This window comes from Eschscholzia californica, unplaced genomic scaffold (genome assembly GCF_041429995.1).
Source record: "Eschscholzia californica isolate CP2 unplaced genomic scaffold, dmEscCali1.0.p SCAF_6, whole genome shotgun sequence".
Taxonomy (NCBI): domain Eukaryota; kingdom Viridiplantae; phylum Streptophyta; class Magnoliopsida; order Ranunculales; family Papaveraceae; genus Eschscholzia; species Eschscholzia californica.
In genome coordinates, this window is record NW_028238483.1 from 12,775,137 (window position 1) to 12,797,615 (window position 22,479).

Here is a 22,479-nt window from a genome sequence, read left to right on the forward strand (position 1 = left end):
CACAAGTACAAGAAGGAGCAACGAATATTTAGAATATCAATTTCCAACACTGTCCAAGACAAGCCAATCAAGTGGCTCATAATCTTGCAGATTTTGCTTTCAATATTAGATTATATAGGGAGATTTGCTGTTTGGACCCCCTTTCGTATAATCGACTTGCTGTTTGGACTCCCTTTTTCCAATGTTGGACTTTGGACTCCCTTTTGACGGAATCACTTGGGAATATTCGGTTTCTAAAATGATACTTTAACCTATTCCTAGTTTACCCTTATATAATCAATATTGCACTTTTGACCCCCTGATTTATTATCTTCTTCTTCTATCTTTAACTCATCTTCTCCTTCATAATTCCTAATAATTTAATCACCCGAATGCGATAATAAACTTTATGTTTGGATTTTCTACTATGCGTCTACTGGCTTGTGCATCAATGTTTGATAATAAATTTGGGCTTAAATCTCATAAAAAAAAATTGGGCTGAAACCAATCAATCCCTAAAAACATCCCTAAAAACGACTAGGTATCCATTGTTGTTGTTACCAGAGAGGTCTAGAGAGAGAGAGACAGAGAAGACAGGGACGTCTTCTTACTAAAGAAAGACAACATACCATGGATCACTACCCAGTACCCACACACATCTCTTTTTTATTTCCATGGATGACTAGCTTGTGATTTCTTTACATAGAGAAGGCAGTGAATTCTCCTGTTTAAGAAATTAATTGGTGGGGTCTAAAATTGATGCAAAAACAGTTTACTCAATTAATTTCATGCCCATTTTTAGTACTAACTTGACATTTCCATTACTCCAAACAATGGTATTGTCTGTAATAGTAGTTTTTATTAATGGTAATCTGTAGATGATTGATGCTGGGTTTCCACGTTTTGAAGACAAAATCAAAAGTTTAGATAACCCCAAAGATGAAGTAAACCAAGAAACGGGTGTTGATTTTTTTTTCAGTTGTGGAAGGATGTTTGGACTATTGATTTCAAGGTTCTATTGGAAAAAGTTTGCTTATCTCAACCTGAACTAGAAAATTAGTTTGTACTAGAATTTCATTAATTAGAAGATAAAAATTGAAGTTCTTATAACAATATATAAGAAATTGATCAATAATCCTTCATGAAGAGGAAAATAGAAGTTGAGCTTGTGTTTTGAAATGGATACAGGAGAAGATCTCCTTTTTTTGTTAGAAGTGAAATTGAAGAAGATGAGTTAAATAAATTAGGGGGTCAAAAATACATATTGAATATATGAGGGTAAAGTGCGACTTTATTAAAGCATATGTTAGAGACGGAATATTCTTGGGTGATTCCGTCAAAAGGGAGTCCAAAGTGCAACACTGAAAAAAGGGAGTCCAAACAGCAAGTCAATTATACGAAAGGGAGTCCAAACCGCAAATCTCCCGATTAAATAAGAGGTGGGTAGGGAATTTCCCTTATCCTATTATTCTAACTGATTTTGAGTTACCTGATAAATGTAGTAGTGACACATAACTTCCGCAAAATAATTCTTAGAAAATAATGCCCAAATTAATAGCTTGTCGAGGAGGCAAGTCATTAATTTTCCATACAAATGGTTTTGATTGTGTAACTGCACAAAAGAAAGGTGATTAACATTTTTTTGTTACAAACGTGATCAATAACATTTTTTTGTTGCAAGGATGATCAATAACATTTGACATTCCAGAGAAGGTGGAATCTTTGATTATTTGAATTGGGATTATGTAGGTATTAATAAAGTTGTTGGGCTTCAGGCCATTGTCTTTGTTGGGCTTTAGGCCCGGTGTTGTTAATGTTTGAGTGGGCAGTTATCGAGCTTATCACATCTATGATGTATGAAATGCCAAATATCACGATATCCGTAGATCGCAGTCGTCTTCCAAAAAAAATAACAATTGATATCTCTGTTTTTTTGATAAAATATATCTCTTACTATATATGCAGAGAGGGGAAAATGTGGAAGCTTAAAGTGGCCAAGGGAGAAGGCCCTTTTAGCGAATGGCTTTTTACAACAAATAATTTCGTGGGAAGACAAACTTGGGAATTCGACACAAATGCAGGGACTCTTGAAGAACGAGCTCAGGTTGAGAATGCCCGCCAAATATTCTATCAAAATCGGTTTAACATCAAACCTAGCGGTGATGTTTTACTACGTCTGCAGGTTAGAACATCTAAGCCTAGCTCCATGTTTCTTATTTTTATAGGAAAATAACATTGTTTACAAGTTCTTTCACTAAATTTTGTTTACTTGAGAAGTAATTTATTGTCTTTTTTTGGACGAAAAATTATAAACTGAAAGAAATATCCAAAACTTCACTTCCGAGCGAACACTTGACCACTAACAGTAAATGTATTACATGAGGATATAAAAAAAATGAAAATATTACAAAAAAAAAATTAAATCCTTAATAATTCACTGGTAGTTGTTGCAGTGGGAGTTAATTGTGAAGAAGAAAATGGGGCAATGTTGTTGGAGTTTGTAGAGTTTAAAGAAGAAAAGGAGTAAGAGATGAAAATCTATAGTTTCCCATGCTATTAAAATAATAGACTTAAATTCGAACAAACATAGATAATAGAGATTTCGTATTTACTTATTATTTCTTTCAACCTTTATAAATAAGTATAATTAATTACAAATAAGTAAAATAGCTCCCAGTAACAATTTGGTCCAGGGAACGATACTAAAAATTGATTTTGTGATATAGTTCACCTATAAAAAATTTAGCTCCCCATATATATCATTATGTTGATCTGTATATAATACAAAATCACAGCAACTGAAGCAAAACAGTGACAAATTCGATTTAAACATACCACAACTAAAGATTTGTAATAATGAAGACTTAACCTATGAGGCGACCACAACGACATTAAGGAGAGGCGTTCGATTCTTCTCAGCGTTACAGTTAGAAGATGGCCATTGGGGTGCTGATATTGGAGGACCTTTGTTTTTTATGCCACCCTTGGTAAGTTATCATGTTACCATCTTAATCACTCGAATAACATTTTATTCAAAATTTCAAATGACCATTTTATGTTTGGTACTTATAACAACATCGGTAAGTTTGTTTTTACAGATATGCTTAAGGAAATTAACAATAGTTGGAACATTATGTAGGTTTTCGCTCTCTACATTACGGGAACTCTTTATGCAATGTTATCACCAGAACATATCAAAGAGACACTCCGGTATATGTATTGTCATCAGGTACCTACAAAAATCAAAATTTTAATAGTGTTAATCTTGTAATTTCGTTTTCTTCATTTAACCAATCGTAATTATGTATTTTATTTGTAGAATGAAGACGGTGGTTTTGGGTTTCATATTGAGGGTGACAGTACCATGTTTTGTACTACCCTTAACTACATTTCTATGCGTATACTTGGGGAAGGGCCAAACGGTGGTCAAGACCAAGCATGTGCAAGAGCAAGGAAATGGATCCTGGATCATGGTGGTGTAACATTAATACCGTCTTGGGGAAAGGCTTGGCTTTCGGTATATTTGATCTGACTAATTCAAATTCTTTAATGGGAATTTGGGTCTTCTTCTAACTAATATATGTCGGGAAAGTTTGTAATTGTATTCGTATGAGATGGTTTTTTTCGTGTATGCGAATACAGGTACTTGGATTATATGATTGGTCAGGTTGCAACCCAATGCCCCCAGAATTTTGGCTTCTTCCTTCTATTCTACCTATGCATCCTGGTTTGTTCCAACTGCGTATTCTTATCCTTGTACTTGGGAGCTTGGTAGTATTCATTAGAGTCTTACCACCCGCCTCAAAAGCAATAGTATGTCCCACTTAATGACCCACTCGGACTTGGATTTCGTATTTGCCTCGAAAGACGTCTATCGAGGTAGCATACAGGCTAAGTTGGATTGTCTATTGTCTGAAGTTGGATTGTTTTGTATAATTTTTTAGAGCATTTTTCACTTAATGAAAATGTTTAGATATTTAAGAACAACAAAGAGAGAATGAATCTTTTGCAATTGTTATAAGAAGGATCAACTCTTATTATAGATGAGAGCTTGTTTGTCAGAGGAGAGATAAAGAGTAGTCAGAGATTTGTTACAAGTCATTTTCGAATGAGATAGTGAGTCTTAACAAATTTTATAACATAAAACTCTATAGGAACCACACTTGTCTAAAGGCCCCGATATCGTTTCCATAAGCATTCTTACATTACCATTACACTAATTTACTTGATTCAAATGCCATATTGTAGTACTTACGACTCTTGTCTGCAAAACTGCAGCTAAAATGTTGTGTTACACTCGATTGGTTTACATGCCAATGTCATATTTATACGGGAAGAGATTTGTTTGCTCGGTTACGGATCTAATTTTTTCACTAAGAAATGAGCTTCACGTTCAACCTTACAATCAAGTTAATTGGAATAAAACCCGCCATTTATGCGCTAAGGTCAGTCACTAATTATACTGTGGGCGATTTACGTATAAATTCATTTGTATATATTCTTTAAGCTAATTATTGTCATATATTTATGTACTATAGGAAGATCTCTACTACCCCCATCCGTTAATTCAAAACTTGATTTGGGACTCTCTGTACATATTTACTGAACCTGTTTTAACAAGGTGGCCTATTTCAAAAGTTAGGGAGAAGGCTTTAGAGCTAACTATGAAGCACATCCACTATGAAGATGAAAATAGTTGCTACATCACAATCGGTTGTGTAGAGAAGGTAACACAATGACTGATAGTGTTAATAATTTATGATATTATCTATATGCAAGATCTAAAAGTTCGTTGATCAGTTAAGTACTACTAGATTATATAAATTATCATGCATTCTTCAAACATGCAAGTTTTCGATCTTCGAGTGATCATCTAAGGCTTCTAAATTGTGGGGCATAACCGAAATTTTTTCAGACTAATATACTTGACTTTTGTTTATGATAGTCGTTATGTATGCTTGCTTGTTGGGTAGAAGATCCGAACTCGGAAGCATTCAAGAAACATCTAGCTAGAGTTCCGGATTACTTGTGGGTTGCTGAAGATGGACTCAGAATGCAGGTTCGGAATAAATAAATTTGAATTAGTTTGAAGTAAATGAAGCGGTTAGACACTTATCTGATTAAATGGACCTTATTAATTGATAATTACAGAGTTTTGGAAGCCAGATGTGGGACACCGGTTTTGATGTTCAAGCACTTCTAGCAAGTGATCTTGTCGATGAAATCGGTTATACTCTTAAGAAAGGACACGATTTTGTGAAAGCTTCACAGGTATAAACTATTACATAACTTCTTACCAAACTTATGTCTTTATCTGGTTGTTATGTATGGGTTTAGATAATCTTCTATAAATGTGTGCGTAAAGGTAAGAAATAACCCATCGGGCGACTTCCGGCGCATGTTTCGTCACATTTCTAAAGGATCGTGGACTTTCTCAGATCAAGATCATGGATGGCAAGTTTCAGATTGTACTGCTGAAGGACTACTTGTAAGTGCCAAATTAATCAATAAAGAACATAAAAAGTATTTGATTTGAATTTCCTTCTCTATTTTTATACTCAGTGGTGATGATTCCAGTATTCATTATTCTACAAGTAAATTAATTTCGGGTATTTGTCAGAGTTGCCTTTTGTTCTCACAAATGTCAGTTGAAATTGTCGGTGAAGAAATGCCAGTAGAGCGGTTGTATGATTCTGTTGATCTTCTGATTTCCTTGCAAGTAAGTGTAAAACCACTATCGTTAACTAAAAGAAGTTAAAATATTTCATTTTCCTGATGGTATACATTTTGTAGGGTTCAGACGGTGGTATGCCACCATGGGAGCCTGCAACCTCGCACGATTGGCTGGAAGTAATGGAAACATTATCTTTTACGCACATACAAGCTCATATATATATATATATATATATATCTAGAACCTTAGACTTAAATTGGCTGGAAGTAATGGAAACATTATCTCTTAAGCACATACAAGCTCATATATATATATATATATATATATATATATCTAGAACCTTAGACTTAATCTCATCACTTATATCAGTTAATAAATATTGAGAACGGTTTTTACTATTAGGTTCTAAATCCAACAGAATTCTTCGTGGACGTTGTCGTTGAGCGCGAGTAAGATTCTTTTTTAAAGTTAGTCTCATTTGATTTTGATGTTTTTAGATGTATGCTACTGATGATGACGTTGTGATACATTTTTTTAGATATGCGGAGTGCACGGCATCATCAATTAACGCACTAACGTTGTTTATGAAGTTACATCCTGAATATCGGAAGACCGAAATTGAAATTTTCATTGCTAAGGCCGTGCATTACATTGAAAAACAACAAAACCCGGATGGTTCATGGTACGTACTGATAAAAATAGTAGGGAAATGATAGAGTGACTTAGAATTTGGTACTTAGAGGATGACATGTTTCCTCATTTGGAAACAAAAGCGGTCCCCACGGCAGTCAAACTTTGAAAAAACTTTGTCTTTTAGTGTTTTTTAGTGTACTCCACGTCATTATGTCATCCGCTAAGTCAGCTTCTAAGTCATTGTAGCATCTCCCAAAATAGTATAGGAGAAAGAAGAGTATTAATTGAGTTGTTTCTAACTATTACACTTTGAGGTCTTTATATAGGTTATATGAGAGAGTACCAATACTATATTATCCCAGGTGAGATTATGTTTCTAACACATCTCACATACTCTAACACTCTCCCTCAAACCAATGTACTTATCAAGACATTGGTAAGTACAATGGTTTACTACATTAAATGCCTTACTCATTACAATAATATCTAAAAACGAAATAAGTTAAAATGTAAAACAACTTTTTCTTCTCTGTATTTCATTGTGTAAATGGTGATTTCGCTTCCTTCATATTACTTGCCCTCAAACTAATTGTACTTGCAAGTATGGAAGATCTTGAGTTTGAGTACACACCGTCATGATGATGTTTGAATTTCTTTTACTATTAAGACTTTGAGTGTGTAAACACCGCCTTGATAATGTTTGAATTTCTTTTACTATTAATGTGGGTGTTTCTTTGATGTGTGTTTGCTGCATTTCTTGAGAGAAAGATGATATAGAAAGTTGGTAACTTTGCCCATTTGGGCTTGAAAAAGAGAAACAAAAAGCTTGATTGCTTGGCCCACTTCAAAAAATATTGATTGTTTGGCCCATTTGGGCTTGAGCAATAGAAGATTGAGATAGTTTAGAGAGGGAGAAAGTAAAAGAAGTAATTAGAGAAAAGCATGCCAAAGAGTCCACTTTGAAACTTGATGAAGAAATTTAGAGGAGAAGAAATATGATAGCATAGAAGGCACTGTGGTACTTGTCAAGGAGAATTTTTAAGGCATCCAAGAGAGGATGAATTTTTTTTGAAGTCCATCACAGATATAGAACACAACATATCCACAACATCATTATAGGCAACCACTAGACACTTTGATATTACCATGGATTTTGTAGGCATCGCCATCCATACATGGCACCCAACCTATTCAACAACTTTCTTTGTATAGTTGTAACATTTGAAAGGCCATTTTCCCTTACAAAGAGATTGCAATCCCTAGGTGCAAAGGTTATCTCATTAGACTTTGTTGTTAAGAGTAACAAAAGAACAAAACAAAAGGAATTTGCTGCTTTGCTCACTTGCTTCAAAATAAAGGTACGGCTCTTTATATAGCCTTTACATAACTATTGTAGCAGACTTTCCTAATATATAGGAATGACTCTATGACTCACTCTATGACTCACCCAACACGTTCAAAGGATCCTAACTTGAAGGATTTATTGAAAACAGGAAATGACTAAGTCATGTTGATTGTTTCTTCCTAAAACAACCTACCCTAAACTAAAACAATCGGTTTAGTTTATGTTTGGAACCTCAGAAACTCCTAGCATATGACGCAGCTTCTCATAAGAGTCCAATTTGAGAGGCTTTTTCATAATGTCTGCAACCTGTCTCTCTGTGTTGCAATGAACCAATTCCACAACTCCATCATTCGTAAGATCCCTAAGGAAATGAAATCTTACATCAATATGCTTGTTTGTCTTGCGCATGACTAGATTCTTAGACAACTTGATTGTAGATATGTTATCACAGTACATTATTGTACTCTTGCTTTTTTTTAGCAGCTCCAATGCTCTCCAAAATTCTCCTCCACCATACGACTTTTGCCATGTACAGGTTGCAGCCGCCACAAAATCAGATTCCGTTGTAGACAGTGTCACCACTGGCTGTCCCTTAAATGACCATGATATAACATCATTCCTTAAGAAAAAAACATATCCCGAGGTGCTCCTTCTATTCTTTAAGTGTCCGGCATAATCACTTTCTGAGTATGCTTCTAGTATGTTGTTCCCATTCTTCTTATAATGCAAGCCTAGATTGATAGTACCTTTCACATACCTGAGCATCCTTTTTACAGCTCGCATATGTGCTTGAGTAGGATTTTTTCATGTACCTACTGATAAACTTATCACATACATCAAGGCTTGTCTTGAGGCTGCTAAATACATAATACAACCCACCATCTGCATGTATAAATTGGCATCAGCCTTTCCACTTGAATTTTTTACCAATTTGGTACCGAGAACAATTGGATTCCTAAGAGAATTGTGCATCTCCATCTTCAACCTCTCTAGTACATCACAAGCATATTTTCTTTGACATATGTATATCCCTATGTCATCTTGAATTCCCTCCACTCCAAGAAAATATCTCATTTCTCCTAGATCAGACATGTCGAATTCTGTCTTCATCCTAGCTTTAAATTCTTCCACCATGCTTGTTTTATTTCCTGCACAATCATATCGTCTACATATAGAGATACAATTAGCAGATTACCATTATCAACTTTGACAAACAACATTGGTGCATGAGCACATTTTTCCAATCCTTTATCTGTGAAGTATCTTATATTGCGACTGTACTAGGCTCTAGGTGCTTGTTTGAGCCCAGACAATGCCTTCTTGAGCCTGTAAACCTTGGTTTCTTGTCCCTTCTTCTGATAACCTTGCGGCTGATCAACATGCACAGTCTCAGTAAGTTCTCCACGAAGAAATGTAATTTTTATGGCAAGTTGATAAACCTTCAAACCTTTTCGTGCCGCTACAGCCAAAATTGTTTTTATGGTGCCCCATCTCACCACCGGAGCAAACACTTCAGTGTAGTCTATACCATATTTTTGAGCATTACCTTTGCGGCATCATATTGGATGTAACTACAAATATCCTATTGGGGGTCATGAGAGTTTCCATGATTAGACCCTTTGAAGGATGGTATAACCGACATGCTCCCGTTTGCATTAACATAGATATTCCCTTTTCTAGTAATTGTGCAATGCTAATCAGGTTGTTCTTCAACTCAGGTATGTAATACACATCAGTTATAATGTGTGAAACACTTCCTACTTCCATTTGAATGTGGCCTCTCCCCATGACCTACATCTTTGAATTCTTCATCTAGGTCACTGAACCATTCTTTCTCTCCACACATGTGGTTGATGCATCCAGAGTCAAGAAACCACAACTGCCCTTTATTTTCAACCTCAGCAAATGCCATCAATATCATCTCTTCTGATCGATCAACTTCTGCGTAGTTAGCGCCTTTCTCCCAGCTTGGACACTCTTGTTGAAAGAATCGTTCAGCGTATGTTCTCTTTTGATTCATCAAATTCTGCGTAGTTGGCCCTTTTCTCCCAGCTTGGACACTCATATTGAAAGTGTCTTAGCTGGTGACACTTGTAGCACTGAACTAGTGTTTTTTGAATGAGCCTCTATTTGATCTCCCTCCTCCGCCTTTATAAGCTCCTCGAGATCCTCCTCTTCCCTAAGTCCAGTGATCTCCTCTTCTCTGACCCAGTTGTTCCCTTCTTCCTGTTTCCCTAGTAATTTTCAAAACATGATCCTCATTAACTTTCTCCTTGCACTTCGATTCATGTACCAACAGAGAACTATGAAGTTCATCGATCGAGAGATTTTTTATATATTTTGATTCTTCAATTGCACACATAATGTATGTGAATCGATCAGACAAGGTTCTCAAAATCTTTTCAACCACTTTAGCATCTGACAAGTTGTTTCCAATATTTCTCATGTTGTTAGCCACGATCAAATTCTTGCAAAATAACCATTTACTCTCTCTCCATTCTTCATTTCCAGACTTTCCTATTAGAACACCTTCAAAGAACAACAAAACAAAAGGAATTTGCGACTTTGATTCACTTGCTTCACAATAAAGGTATGGCTCTTTATGTAGCCTTTACATAACTGTTGCACCAGACTTTCCTAATAGAGAGGAATGACTCTATGACTCACTTTATTACTCACTCAACACGTTCAAAGGATCCTAACTTGTAAGGAATTATTGAAAACAGAAAACGACTAAGTCTTGTTGACTGTTGCTTCCTAACATTTGTTTCTAGAGAGTTAGCAACCAACTACTCTTCTTCCTTTTTTCTGTCCATCATTGTGTATAGAGAAGAAGGTAAGAAAAAGGAACCTTTAAAAGAAAGTAATAAGCTTTGATAAATGTTAGAGAAAGAAACATATATATGTGTTTGAAGATCGGTTTTATAGAGAGAACAACATAAATTTCGAGAGAAAATAAGAGATTTAGAGGAGTATTTGATCTTTGAAATGGAAAATAAGAAACATTTCAGATCTCATGTCTTTTGTGTTTCATACCAGAAAAAAGATTATGTTTTGTGTTGAGAGAAGAGTTTCGAGGGAAAAAGGACAGTAAAAGTTTTAAATAGAAAAAATGAGAGGATATGATGGAGGGGAGAAAGGACCAGATCCATTCTTGTCGATTAGGAATTTAGACAGAGAATCAGAATGAAGAAGATATGATAGAGAAGAGGAACGTAACAGGATTTGCTATGTTTCTTTAACTGGAAAATCTGAAGAAGAAACCACCATCTAAGTTGAACGTAATAGTTGTTTGCTTTACTCTTTGAATCTTCATATGCTATTATTGATCAGTAGAGATGGATATTTCTATAAATGTGAAACTGATCTCTAAACCTTCAAATCCTTAATGGTAAAAACCATTAACAATTGGTTGAAGACTTACATAGAGAATCAGAAACTTGAAATAGAAACATGAAAGAAACAAATTGAAAGTTTTAAAAAAAACTTGAAACCTTCAAACCTAGTTTATTTGGATAGGAAAAGAACACTAAAACTATACCAATTATGTTCCTGCGTACGGTAGCCATTGACGGAGCTACCGCCACTGGTTAATAAAAAACCCTAAGATTAGACTCTATAGAGTAAAAATGCTCTTGATACCATTATAGAAATAATATATGTTAGTACTAAAATTCGCGGAAGCTATCGAACTTATCCTAGAAATTGATCCGTTTATGAAAATTAATCGAAAAGCTATGCCAAAATCTAAATATGCGAACTGAATTAAGGAGGTTCGGCCTAAAGCCTACGTCCTCGGGCGAACAAGAAATCTTTATTGAAGGATAGATGAAGACGACTCACACAACCTGCAAGTTCGTCCCAAGATGGTACCGTATAGAAATTAACCTTCTATACTAAATCTACGACGACCGAGAAATTAATCACCGCTCAAAACTATGAAAAAAATTTTCTCTCTCACTTGCTCTCTCTCTAGCTCTCTCTAAAGAATAGTTGTTGTGTTTGTTGTTGATGTGTTGTACAAAGCACTCAAACCCCCTATTTATATATATTATAAGCCGGTGGGATTGAACCAAAATTGGAAATTGAATCCAAACCGCTTATTAGCTTCAAACCGCCTATTAACTTTTCAATCTAAACCGCCTATTAGCTTCAAACCGCCTATTTACTTTTCTCAAACCGCCTATACCCTCTCACAATTCTCCACCTCGTACACAATTTGATACACTTCAAATTTTGGACGAACACCAGCATACTCCTTGTAAGATATATTTGCTTCTTGTAACTTCATCCGACTGCGTCATATGACCATGGCTGCCTATGTACCCTTTTACAGGATCAAGCCTACCGTAGTTCTACCAACCCTTCACATAAAATTTATCTTGTCGACGTTACGCCCTTTCGGGCAACTTAACACGAGCCGATTTGTAGCAATTCCAAGCAATGCTGAAACTTGCTACACGTCACCACTTTAATCAACATGTCCGCGGGATTCTCATCTGTGTGAACCTTCATGAGAGAAAAATCACCTTCCTCTATGACATCTCGTACAAAGTGATACCTGACATCGATATGCTTCGTACGAGCATGATGAACCTGATTCTTCGCCAAGTAGATCGCACTTTGACTATCACACCATACATATACGCACTCATGCTTAACCCCTAGATCATCCAAATGACCCCACAACCACAATGCTTCCTTCACACCCTCGGCCATAGCCATATACTCGGTCTCCGTAGTAGATAATGCAACTGTAGTTTGTAACATCGATAGCCAATTAACTGGAGCACCAACATAATCCGAGTCAACATAACCACCAAAGCACAAACCCATATCAACAGTACCCTTCAAGTACCTCAAGACCCACTTCACAGCTTCCCAGTGTGTCTTCCCCGGGTTTGCCATAAACCTACTAACCACATTGACCGCTTGTGAAATATCCGGACGAGTACACACCATAGAGTACATCAAACTGCCAACTGCACTAGCATACGGTACACGATTCATATGATCCTTCTCCACCGTAGTAGTGGGAGATTGTCTTCCCGAGAGCCTGAAGTGTGGTGCCAAAGGTGTTGACACCACCTTCGCATTCTGCATTCCGAATCGAGAAACTACTCATTCGATATAACCTTTCTGATTCAAGTACAGTTTCTTACTTGACCGCTCTCTCTTAATCTCCATTCCCAGTATCTTCTTTACAGCGCCCATGTCTTTCATCTCAAACACTTGACTGAGTTGAGATTTCAACTTATCTATCTCCACCATGCTTCGAGAAGCAATAAGCATGTCATCCACATACAAAAGGAGATAAATAAAGTCACCTTTGCGAAGCCTTTTGATGTAATACACAACAATAATAGTCACTTCTGCGAAAACCAAGCTTTAACATGAAACAATCAAATCATTTGTACCATAGGCGAGGCGATTGTTTTAATCCGTAAAGAGACTTCCTCAAACGACATACTTGATTTTCTTTACCCTCAACCTTGTATCCCTCAGGTTGAGCCATATAAATTTATTCTTCCAAATCACCGTGCAAGAAGGCGGTTTTAACATCGAGTTGTTCCAGCTTAAAATCACCGTGAGCAACAATACTCAATAGCACCCGAATTCACGACCTGGGAGAAAATCTCGTTGTAGTTTACCCCTTCTTTTTGTGCATAACCCTTGGCCACTAGTCTTGCCTTATACCTTGTACCCTTGATCTCGGAAGAATCCTATTTCTTCTTGTACACCCATTTACGACCAACAACAGACTTCCCTTCGGGCAATGGGACAATATCCCATGTCTTGTTCTTGTGCATTTTCAACCAACAAACTTCTCTTCGTTCAATCTCAACAAGTCTCTGATATCAATTGTTAGTACTAAAAGTTGCGGAAGCTATCAAACCTATCCTAGAAATTGATCCGATTATGAAAATTAATCAAAAAGCTATGCCAAAATCTAAATATGCGAACAAAATTAACGAGGTTCGGCCTAAAGCCTACGTCCTCGAGCAAACAAGAAATCTTTATTGAAGGATAGATGAAGACGACTCACACAACCCACAAGTTCGTCCCAAGATGGTACCGTATAGAAATTAACCTTCTATATTAAATCTTCGACGACCGAGAAATTAACACCGCTCAAAACTATGAACAAAAATTTCTCTCTCACTTGCTCTCTCTCTAGCTCTCTCTAAAGAAGAGTTGTTGTGTTTGTTGTTGATGTGTTGTACAAAGCACTCAAACCCCCTATTTATATATATTATAAGCTGGTGGGATTGAACCAAAATTGGAAATTGAATCCAAACCGCCTATTAGCTTCAAACCGCCTATTAACTTTTCAATCCAAACCGCCTATTAGCTTCAAACCGCCTATTAACTTTTCTCAAACCACCTATACCCTCTCACAATATAGGAGAGAGAAAAGTATTGATTCAGTTCTTTCTAACTATTAAACTTTGAGGCCTTTATATGTGCTATATGTGATACTATCTTATCCCATGTGAGGCTATACCTCTAACTCATCTCACATACTCTAACACGTATGTGATTTATTCCTTATTGTTCTTTATAATATTATGTATTGTTATTATTTTTTCTAGAAAAATGTTGTGTGGTAAATTTCGGAATATTATGTAAAAAATTTAGTTTATGGATTAGTTCATTGACACTATGAGCAACATTTCAAATTTTTTGAAATGATTTGTTTGTGTTCCTTTTATTTCACGCACAAATTTAATTTTTGGATCAATTATTTATGTTGCTTAAAGTGAGGTTTAACTATGATGTAGATGGCTTCTCACCCCACATACCTTGTAATAAATCCATAAGAGTAGAATGATCCAAAGGTTGATAACTTGCACAGGTACGGAAACTGGGGAATTTGCTTTACTTATGGCACATGGTTTGCTCTTCGAGGTCTAGCAGCTGCAGGGAAAAACTGCCAGAATAGCTCGACCGTCCGTAAGGCTTGTGAGTTTTTGCTGTCAACACAAAGTGAATCCGGGGGTTGGGGAGAGAGTTATCTTTCTTGTTGTAAGAAGGTAATATTTGAGTACTGTTTCCTTCAATCAGTTAAACATTAGGTCCAAGTTTTCCCAAAAGTAAACATGAAATGGCACAATATCATAATATACGGAAGAAAAAGTGGATAATGTTTGGTCAAAGAAAATAACATAAAGCAATTTCAAGAACCGTTGTTTGAGGGTAGGAGTATTTGACTACTTCGATTTTTAAGTCTTTCATGCTTGGTGAAACAGGAATTTTTAACTCTAGAGAACAACAAAACGAACCTCGTACAAACTTCTTGGGGTCTGATGGCTCTTATTTATGGTGGTCAGGTAATTCGTTATATGAAATTTTAACTCTAGAGAACAACAAAACGAACCTCGTCCAATTTGTTAATTTTTTCTCTGAATAGGCCGAAAGGGACCCAATGCCTCTACATCATGCAGCCAAGGTCCTAATCAATAATCAAATGAAAAACGGGGACTTTCCTCAACAGGTAGTATGCTTCTGTCTACATCCATAATTTCGACTACACAATTTTTTTGTTTTTGTCTTTATATAAGAGGATAATAGGCAATGCACATCCTCTCTACTCCCGATATAGCCCAAGCTCATACCTCAAGGATAGTAGTGCGCTGAGTCCAATCCCTACTAGACTTAATAACCAGGAGATTTGACAGTATAACAAGTAAAGCTCATACTCAAGTCATAAGTATGGGACAATATCGGGCGTACTTAAGGGCAGAATAAATTTTTTTTAGTTGTTACTGCTGATGTCAAAAAATGGCCTTCCGTTATATCAGCATGAAAAGGGAGTTGATGCATGACAACCTCCGTTATGATCAAATATTCCATCTAGATGATCGATATTCGTTCGATTCTCACTCCTTCCATTAAATACCTGGGGGGGAAAAGCTACAAAAAGAAAGAAAACCGCTCCGACGCTCAAGCCAATTTGATTGCTCTTTACAGTAAAATAATGAGTATTGAATGATCCTTCCGGGTGTGGAGTCTGTTAGGCTCGTCTGGCTTACCTTGAAGAAGATGATATGAGGCCCATTTTATAGGCCGAATTAAGGTTTCCCTTCGTAGTTATCCTGTATCTAGGATAAATAAAAATATCCTACGGTTAAGGATATATCGTAGATATCCTGCCGAGGTGATAGATCTTCAAGGATATATTTCCTCCCTTAAGACTCTTGAAGCCCAAGCTTCCTTAAACACTTCCAGATCTGTAACCGACTAAGATCTCCTTGGATATTTCGGGATTAAGTTGGTAGGTTAGTGCGCTTCTGCTTCTGCTTCCCAGTGTTCGTAGACATTTTATGCATCATCATGTGTACCGTCACTCCTTAGTCGAAAGTAAAAAGACTGAGGAGTAGAAAAAACTCTCGTGTTTCTTAAAGAGTGAAGACCCTGAAGACAAAAGGGTTTACCTGGACCAGAGCTATTCCGTGAAGCTCGGTCTTCTTTCTGATTTCCCAGAGCTCTGCATTCCAGTGCTGATCTGGCTGAGTTGTATAGACTATCTTCTGAGATTTCCTTCACTACCAATACTGGTCGATTTTTCTTTAGCTGGCTACTTGTGCCAGAGCTGTTTGAGAAGTCTTCTTTCCCACCTGTGCTGATGAGGTTTTCTTTATTGTAGCTGTATTTGCCGGGGCTGATTGACGTTGGGAATTTTCCTGCAAACATGCAACACTCTGAATAAATGCTAAACAAACTAATACTAAACTCTTCCAAAATAGCGAATTATAAAGATGTTAATAGGCTAGCAAAGGAGATATGTAACAGTGATTAAAACCCGTTAAGAAACAATGTGAGAGCTAAGGGGTAACATTCGAATGCAGTTCGGACTATATAGAGAAGAGACGATGGCCAATATGATTAACTATGAGACTACGAGTTATGTCAAGGAGAATTATTTATGACGTAGGTGCTTAAGTTATCGTATCTAGAGATAAATCAATAATCATTAGAAAATTGGATAATAATCTAAACGAGAAAGATACACTTCCTGATTGATGTGCTTTCGGGATGAGCCGGGCGCCGTCTCTTTGAACTCTCTTTCCTGCATAATGATTCTTAGTTCGGACAAGGGTGTTAGTATAATCGTAAACTTACTAATGCAAGTTCCCTAGCTTACTGCGCATCCTCCAAATGATCGCTCCTGCATTAACAAGGAAGAGTTAGACTTATTCTATCATGCCCTAGTCTTACTAACTCCCCCTGCAAAATAGTACCCAAATTGGCCTTGTATAAAAAGTTTTGAATACTTCCTGAGTCTAGGTTCAGCCCCTAGTTGTGGCTTTTGCTACCAGGGCTGTAGGTTAGCTAAGACTTCTCCTTGTACCCTCGGCCGTCTCTTCCAGGGCTGTTTCGTCGGCTTGAGCACGACTAGTTTAGCTAGGTATTCTCCTTGAACCCCTGGTCGTCGCTACTAAGGCTAGTTTCGTCGGCTTGAGCTCGACTAGTTTAGCTAGGACATCTCCTTGAATCCTTGGTCGTCACTACCAGGGTTGCTTTCGTCGGCTTGAGCTCGACTAGTTTAACTAGGACTTCTCCTTGAACCCCTGGTCGTCGCTACCAGGGTTGTTTTCGTCGGCTTGAGCACAACTAGTTTTCGCCCGGACTCCTCCCGTGCCCCTGTTCGGTGCTTTCGCTATCAGGGTTGTTTTGTCTGCCTAAGCAGGAATAATTTCGCAAGGACTTCTCCTTATACCCCCCGGTCACCTTTGCCAGGGCTATAGGTTAACTACGACTTCTCCTTACGATACGCAGTGGGGACCGCGTTTAACTCGAGTAAAGTGAGTTTAACTAGGACTTCTCCTTGTAAGGTCTCTGGTCGTTGCCTTAGCTACCAGAGCTGCCTAATTTTCCGGCTTGAGCACGGTCAGTTTAACTAGGTTTTCTCCTTGGGACCTTGGTGAAGGGTCGATTTTACTCGAGTGAAGTTTCAGTTTAACTAGGACTGCTCCTTGAGGCTTCTGGTCGCGCCTTAGCTACCAAAGCTACCTGTTTTACCGAAGCAAAGTTAGTTTAACTAGGACTCCTCCTTAGGCTTGCGTAAGTAAGGCTATAGTTTGGGTGCCTGAGTGGTTGAGAATCGTCATTTGCATTGGGGACCTGTTTCCGCATGACTTACATGGTTGGAACTTGGGAGCTTTCAAAGCAAGGCTCATGCAAAGGGTTATGCCTGACTAGCAGAACTTAGTCTCTGACCTTGTCGAAGCAAAGTCAGATCTGTTCCTAACGGGGCAGGACATAATATGTGACCTTGTCAAAGAAGGTCGGGTTTGTGCCCAACCCAGTAGGGCTTAATCTGCAATGAGAATATGTTATTAAGTTCACAAAGTGAGCTTGATAGGTATGTGTACCTTAGCTGCCCTCTTTGGGTCCTTTCGCTGAGACTTTCTTCAAGTATTTAACATTCTTTGATTGAGGTAAGATGTGTCCTCTGACTGAGACTTTCAGTTTCTTCTCGAGTTCGCCGGGTTGAACTACTTCATCCTTTAAATCTGCCATAAACAACTTCAAAGCAGTCATCTAGACTTTCAAGAGTTGTTAATTCATTGTTAGCTAACAATATGAGGATCATTATATAGCTTTGAACATAGCAGCATAAAATCATGTGTTATATGTGTTACTCAGTTCATGTCATTGACGTGTTTACTTGTTTCATATCATGCAAAGGTAATCATGGTAAATATTCACATATACTTTTCAGTTGATGTAATAACAATATGGTTTGTATGATACATAGATACTTAGTCGTTTTAGAGTTATATATAGATACTTAATCATTTCAGAGTAAATCTCATATATTCCAAGTCTGTTTCAAACATAAAGCGTTTATGTTTATGTCGTTTATAACTAGTTTTGAGTACAAGTATTCTTTTAAGCTTTTTAGCAGGCATTATACTAACATGTAGCATGTTTAGTTTATAGTAGCAGTCAGTTGTCCATTCATTCTTGTGGTTTACTGCATATAATTTCCTTTCAAGCGTTTTATCGATGTGTTCATATGCCTGGGTTCGATCTTACTTGTCAATGTTTTCAATGAAACAACATATATGTGCATATACCCCCCCTAGTTTGATATTTAGTGAAAGTAATGAATTTACTATCAAACTTGGAGAAATACAATCAATGAGTAAGAGTTGCTCCTTGTATTTCATGTCCTTGCTCTGTCACTTCTGACATAAGACCTTTGTCTGAAGAGTTTTGCAATGACTGAGGAGTTCAGCCTTGCCTTTCATTAGAGTTATTCGTTTTTTCCTGTTTAGAGTGTCCTGCATAACACCCTTCTAAAAGGAAATATTTGAGAGTTAAAGAATTTTATATTCTATCTTAAAAGAATCTTGATCCTGAGTTCTTTCCGTTGAGGGAAATCATAGATGTTCTCTTGTTTATATCCAATACCGTTATTCGGTAATAAGAATTGTTTCTCTAATCCAAGCCTATGATTTTTGGGTCGAGCCAGGCATTGAGTCAGCTTGACAATATTATAGTATGAAATAACTTTAGTATTTTCATGCTTGATAAACAAGAAAGTGTTTAAGCATGTAACTTTTAGGGCCGCCAGCTGGCTTGGCCCACGTTGTGTTCGTTGTGTTACCTCCTACCTAATGTGTAGAACGGTAAGAAGTTTTCTATGTTTTGGTATTAAAGCCAAGGTTCTGCTTAAGTTCATCGCTCTTGGTCGCTAAGTCGTCTGAGTGAAAGAGTTTCAACAATTATTAGGTTCAAAGATAACAGTCACTTCTTAGGGCGTTCTATTGAATACCTGTTGAGTCATTTTCACATTGTTTGCAATGGTTCTCATAGTCAGACGTATCTATCTGGTACCCTAACATAGTAGAGATGTTGTGAACAAATTACTAAGGTAGTTATTATAAGAAATAAGAGACTTCCCTGGTTATTGTTGTTGAATTATCTCCAGCTGGAGTTGATGGGACTAGTTATTCCGCTTCCATCCTAGGCTGCTCCATCTCTTTGTCGTTCACGGTTGAACTGCAACCGTTGTCGATTCCTTTCCTTCCTGTTAAAGTTGTTGATTCGTTTGGTTGCTATATTCTGAATTCAGAGTCTTTTTTGTCGAGATACAACCAGTGTTGACTTTCTTTCCTGATTGGCTACCCATTAGAGCTTGACCATTCCGAGATGGTTCCTCCTTCCCTGAATTTATTTCTTAAACTCAACGGTGTTACCGCTACCAACAAGTAATACAATAGGATTTCAAAAAAGAAGTCTGAAGTCAATATAAGTATCCTTATAAGCCTGAGCTAGTAATAAACAAGTTAGACTTAATAGCAAACAAGTCAGTATTTGATCGTAAGCTAAAACTTGTGACGAGCTGATTGGAACACAATGGCTCGAGGAAGTCAATCAAGCATGGCTTAATCACAACACCGACTTTTTAATCAGTTTATTTTAGTACGAAGTTAACTTCGTATATAGCAGTTTGCCATAACCATTTATATATATGTATGGAATAAGCGTCGACAAGGTTAAACTAAATCCAATTCGTCTATGGTTTTCGCGGAAGTATAAATAATAACCAGGTTGCATGGTTGACTAAGAGTTAATGGGGCCACAGAGTAGTGAGTCAAAGGCGCTTTTTGTCCGCCGAATTAACTCCTCTAAAAGGACGATTGGGTAATATAGGATATGTCAGTGATCAACGAGGGTCTGGCCGAGACTGGCCATGTTTGACCCGCCATCATAAAACTATAAGAGAACGGAAAGCAACATATAACAGTTAGAGTGAGAGAACTTCCCTGTCAGTCGAGTCGAGAAGCCTTGAAGATTGCTGAGAAAATTCAGACGATGTAGTTGATCTCCTTCTAGCGGACAGTTGAACTCCTTGTAACAGTGAGCAATTATGCCCATTAACAGGAATTGTTTTCCCTGTAGGAAGGCTTTTTTTCTTTCTTCTTCTCTGAACGTAGTCTGCTATGAAAGCCAAATAGGGCTTTTGCTTTCAAATCTTGTCCTCCTTAGGGCTATAGCAACAGGCCAAGATGAGAATTCGTTTCTGCTGATATGGTTGCCTCCGGCTGATGTCTAGTCTCGGGGTTTTGCTTCGAGCCTCCGATAGGTAGTTTTGAAGTTCCCAACCACAAGATCTAATGGTTAGCAACCATTTTTCTGGTCAGAATAACATCAAGTCGTCTTTACCGCTGATCTGCCAAAAAACCCTTAACATCTTTTTTCACTTTTCTTCTTCAATGGGTTACCAATAACAAGGATTGGTTGTCCATCGTTAAACCAAGACCAATTTTTCATCAGTTTTTCCTTATTTTCTCCTACCGGAGAATCTTTGGTCGTAAATTCACTTGTTGAATCCAGACTTCCAGCCGCGTGATTTGAGGGAGAAGTCGGCCAAAAAACCCTAGTTCTCAAAATTAATTGGTCAGAAACCAATGTTTCTGTTTCCTCCTTTTTCTTGTAGCGTAAGTTTCAATCTTTGCTCAGCCGACTTTGGGGAATTTTTCTTTCCATCACTGGTGGTTGTACCCATCAAGACGAAAGAGGGAAAACTCCTTAACCGAGCACCTTGAGAAAGAATGCTGAGAAGAAACCATGCTTCTTTGTTGTAGCTTCAACGCTAATGTGACTGATTGATTTCGTTAACGAAATTGATGAACGTGATTCAAGAACACGAATCGTTAAAGATGAACGTGATTCAAGAACTTGAATCGTTAAAGATTTTGTTGGAGAAATGCCCTCCTTCTAGCGCCAAATGCGGATGCCAAAAAATGGCCTTCCGTTATATCAACATGAAAAGGGAGTTGATGCATGACAACCTCCGTTATGATCGAATATTCCGTCTAGATGATCGATATTCCTTCAATTCTCGCTCCTTCCATTAAAGACCTGGGGGAAAACCTGCAAAAAGAAAGAAAACCGCTCCAACGCTCAAGCCAGTCAGATTGCTCTTTATAGTAAAATAATGAGTATTGAATGATCCTTGCGGGTGTGGAGTCTGTTAGACTCATTTGGCTTACCTTGAAGAAGATGATACGAGGCTCCTTTTATAGGTCGAATTAGGGTTTCCCTTCGTAGTTATCCTGTATCTAGGATAAATAGAAATATTCTAAGTTCAAGGATATTTCGTAGATATCCTGTCGAGGTGATAGATCTTCAAGGAGATATTTCCTCCTTTAAGACTCTTGAAGCCCAAGCTTGCTTAAACACTTCCAGATCTGTAACCGACTGAGATCTCCTTAGATATTTCGAGATTAAGCCGGTAGGTTAGTGCGCTTCTGCCTCCCCAGTGCTGGGGGTAAGGCGTCGACCGAACCTACGCGGACCCCCCTCATTCCGTTAGAAACCCCATGGCTGATCCGTACATGCCGAGGGCGTTACAGGGATGGTTTCCTCTAGCTGACCTCCCAGTTAGGGGAATATGCAGTGGATCGTCAAGGATTCAGTTTTCTTGCTACCTTAAGCTGGGTTGATCCAATGGACTTTAGGTCTGATCTTGACTCTTCAGACGTTAGTCAACGTCTGTACATTTTATGTGTCATCAATTACTTGTTTTCTTATTAAACTAATATCATTTGACAGGAAATTGTAGGAGTTTTCATGGGGAATTGTATGTTACACTATGCAGCATTTAGAAACATTTTTCCATTATGGGCTCTTGGAGAATACCGTCGGATCTTAAGAAACTGTGAAAACAAGTTAGCAACTTATGAACTTCCTTAAGAAAGACATCAATTTATAGTTAAGGAACTATAAATATTTATAAGTTTGGAGATGTGTGTATTAAAGAATAATTATTGTATTTTCCTCATAATGTATGTTTCGAATAAAGATCCTTATTAAGGTTCACGTTTATAAA

The 22,479-nt window shown here is 37.5% G+C and overlaps 1 protein-coding gene across 2 annotated transcripts; it reads left to right on the forward strand.

The window, feature by feature from the left end:
* Positions 1-567: 567 nt before the first annotated feature.
* Positions 568-22,479, forward strand: LOC147531791 (beta-amyrin synthase-like). 2 transcript variants are annotated; one of them, XM_086650914.1, is made up of 19 exons: positions 568-1,418; positions 1,945-2,161; positions 2,775-2,966; positions 3,119-3,208; positions 3,299-3,496; positions 3,622-3,706; positions 4,258-4,424; positions 4,518-4,706; positions 4,925-5,038; positions 5,131-5,250; positions 5,345-5,467; positions 5,600-5,698; positions 5,773-5,829; positions 6,056-6,102; positions 6,192-6,335; positions 14,488-14,665; positions 14,882-14,962; positions 15,043-15,126; positions 22,203-22,479. In XM_086650914.1, exons 2-19 carry the CDS (start codon positions 1,955-1,957, stop codon positions 22,341-22,343), a joined length of 2,316 nt encoding a protein of 771 aa, XP_086507040.1. In that variant the 5' UTR covers positions 568-1,418; positions 1,945-1,954; the 3' UTR covers positions 22,344-22,479. The 2 variants fall into 2 exon arrangements, with proteins under 2 accessions (XP_086507040.1, XP_086507039.1); XM_086650913.1 differs by having other exon boundaries at positions 733-991.

Bases quoted from the DNA above. Each gene is read 5' to 3' on its own strand.
- LOC147531791 (XM_086650913.1), top strand. From the start codon at position 858: ATGATTGATGCTGGGTTTCCACGTTTTGAAGACAAAATCAAAAGTTTA. The intron at 3,497-3,621 runs GTATATTTGATC...ATGCGAATACAG, and splicing joins GGGGAAAGGCTTGGCTTTCG to GTACTTGGATTATATGATTG. The intron at 6,103-6,191 runs GTAAGATTCTTT...ACATTTTTTTAG, and splicing joins GACGTTGTCGTTGAGCGCGA to ATATGCGGAGTGCACGGCAT.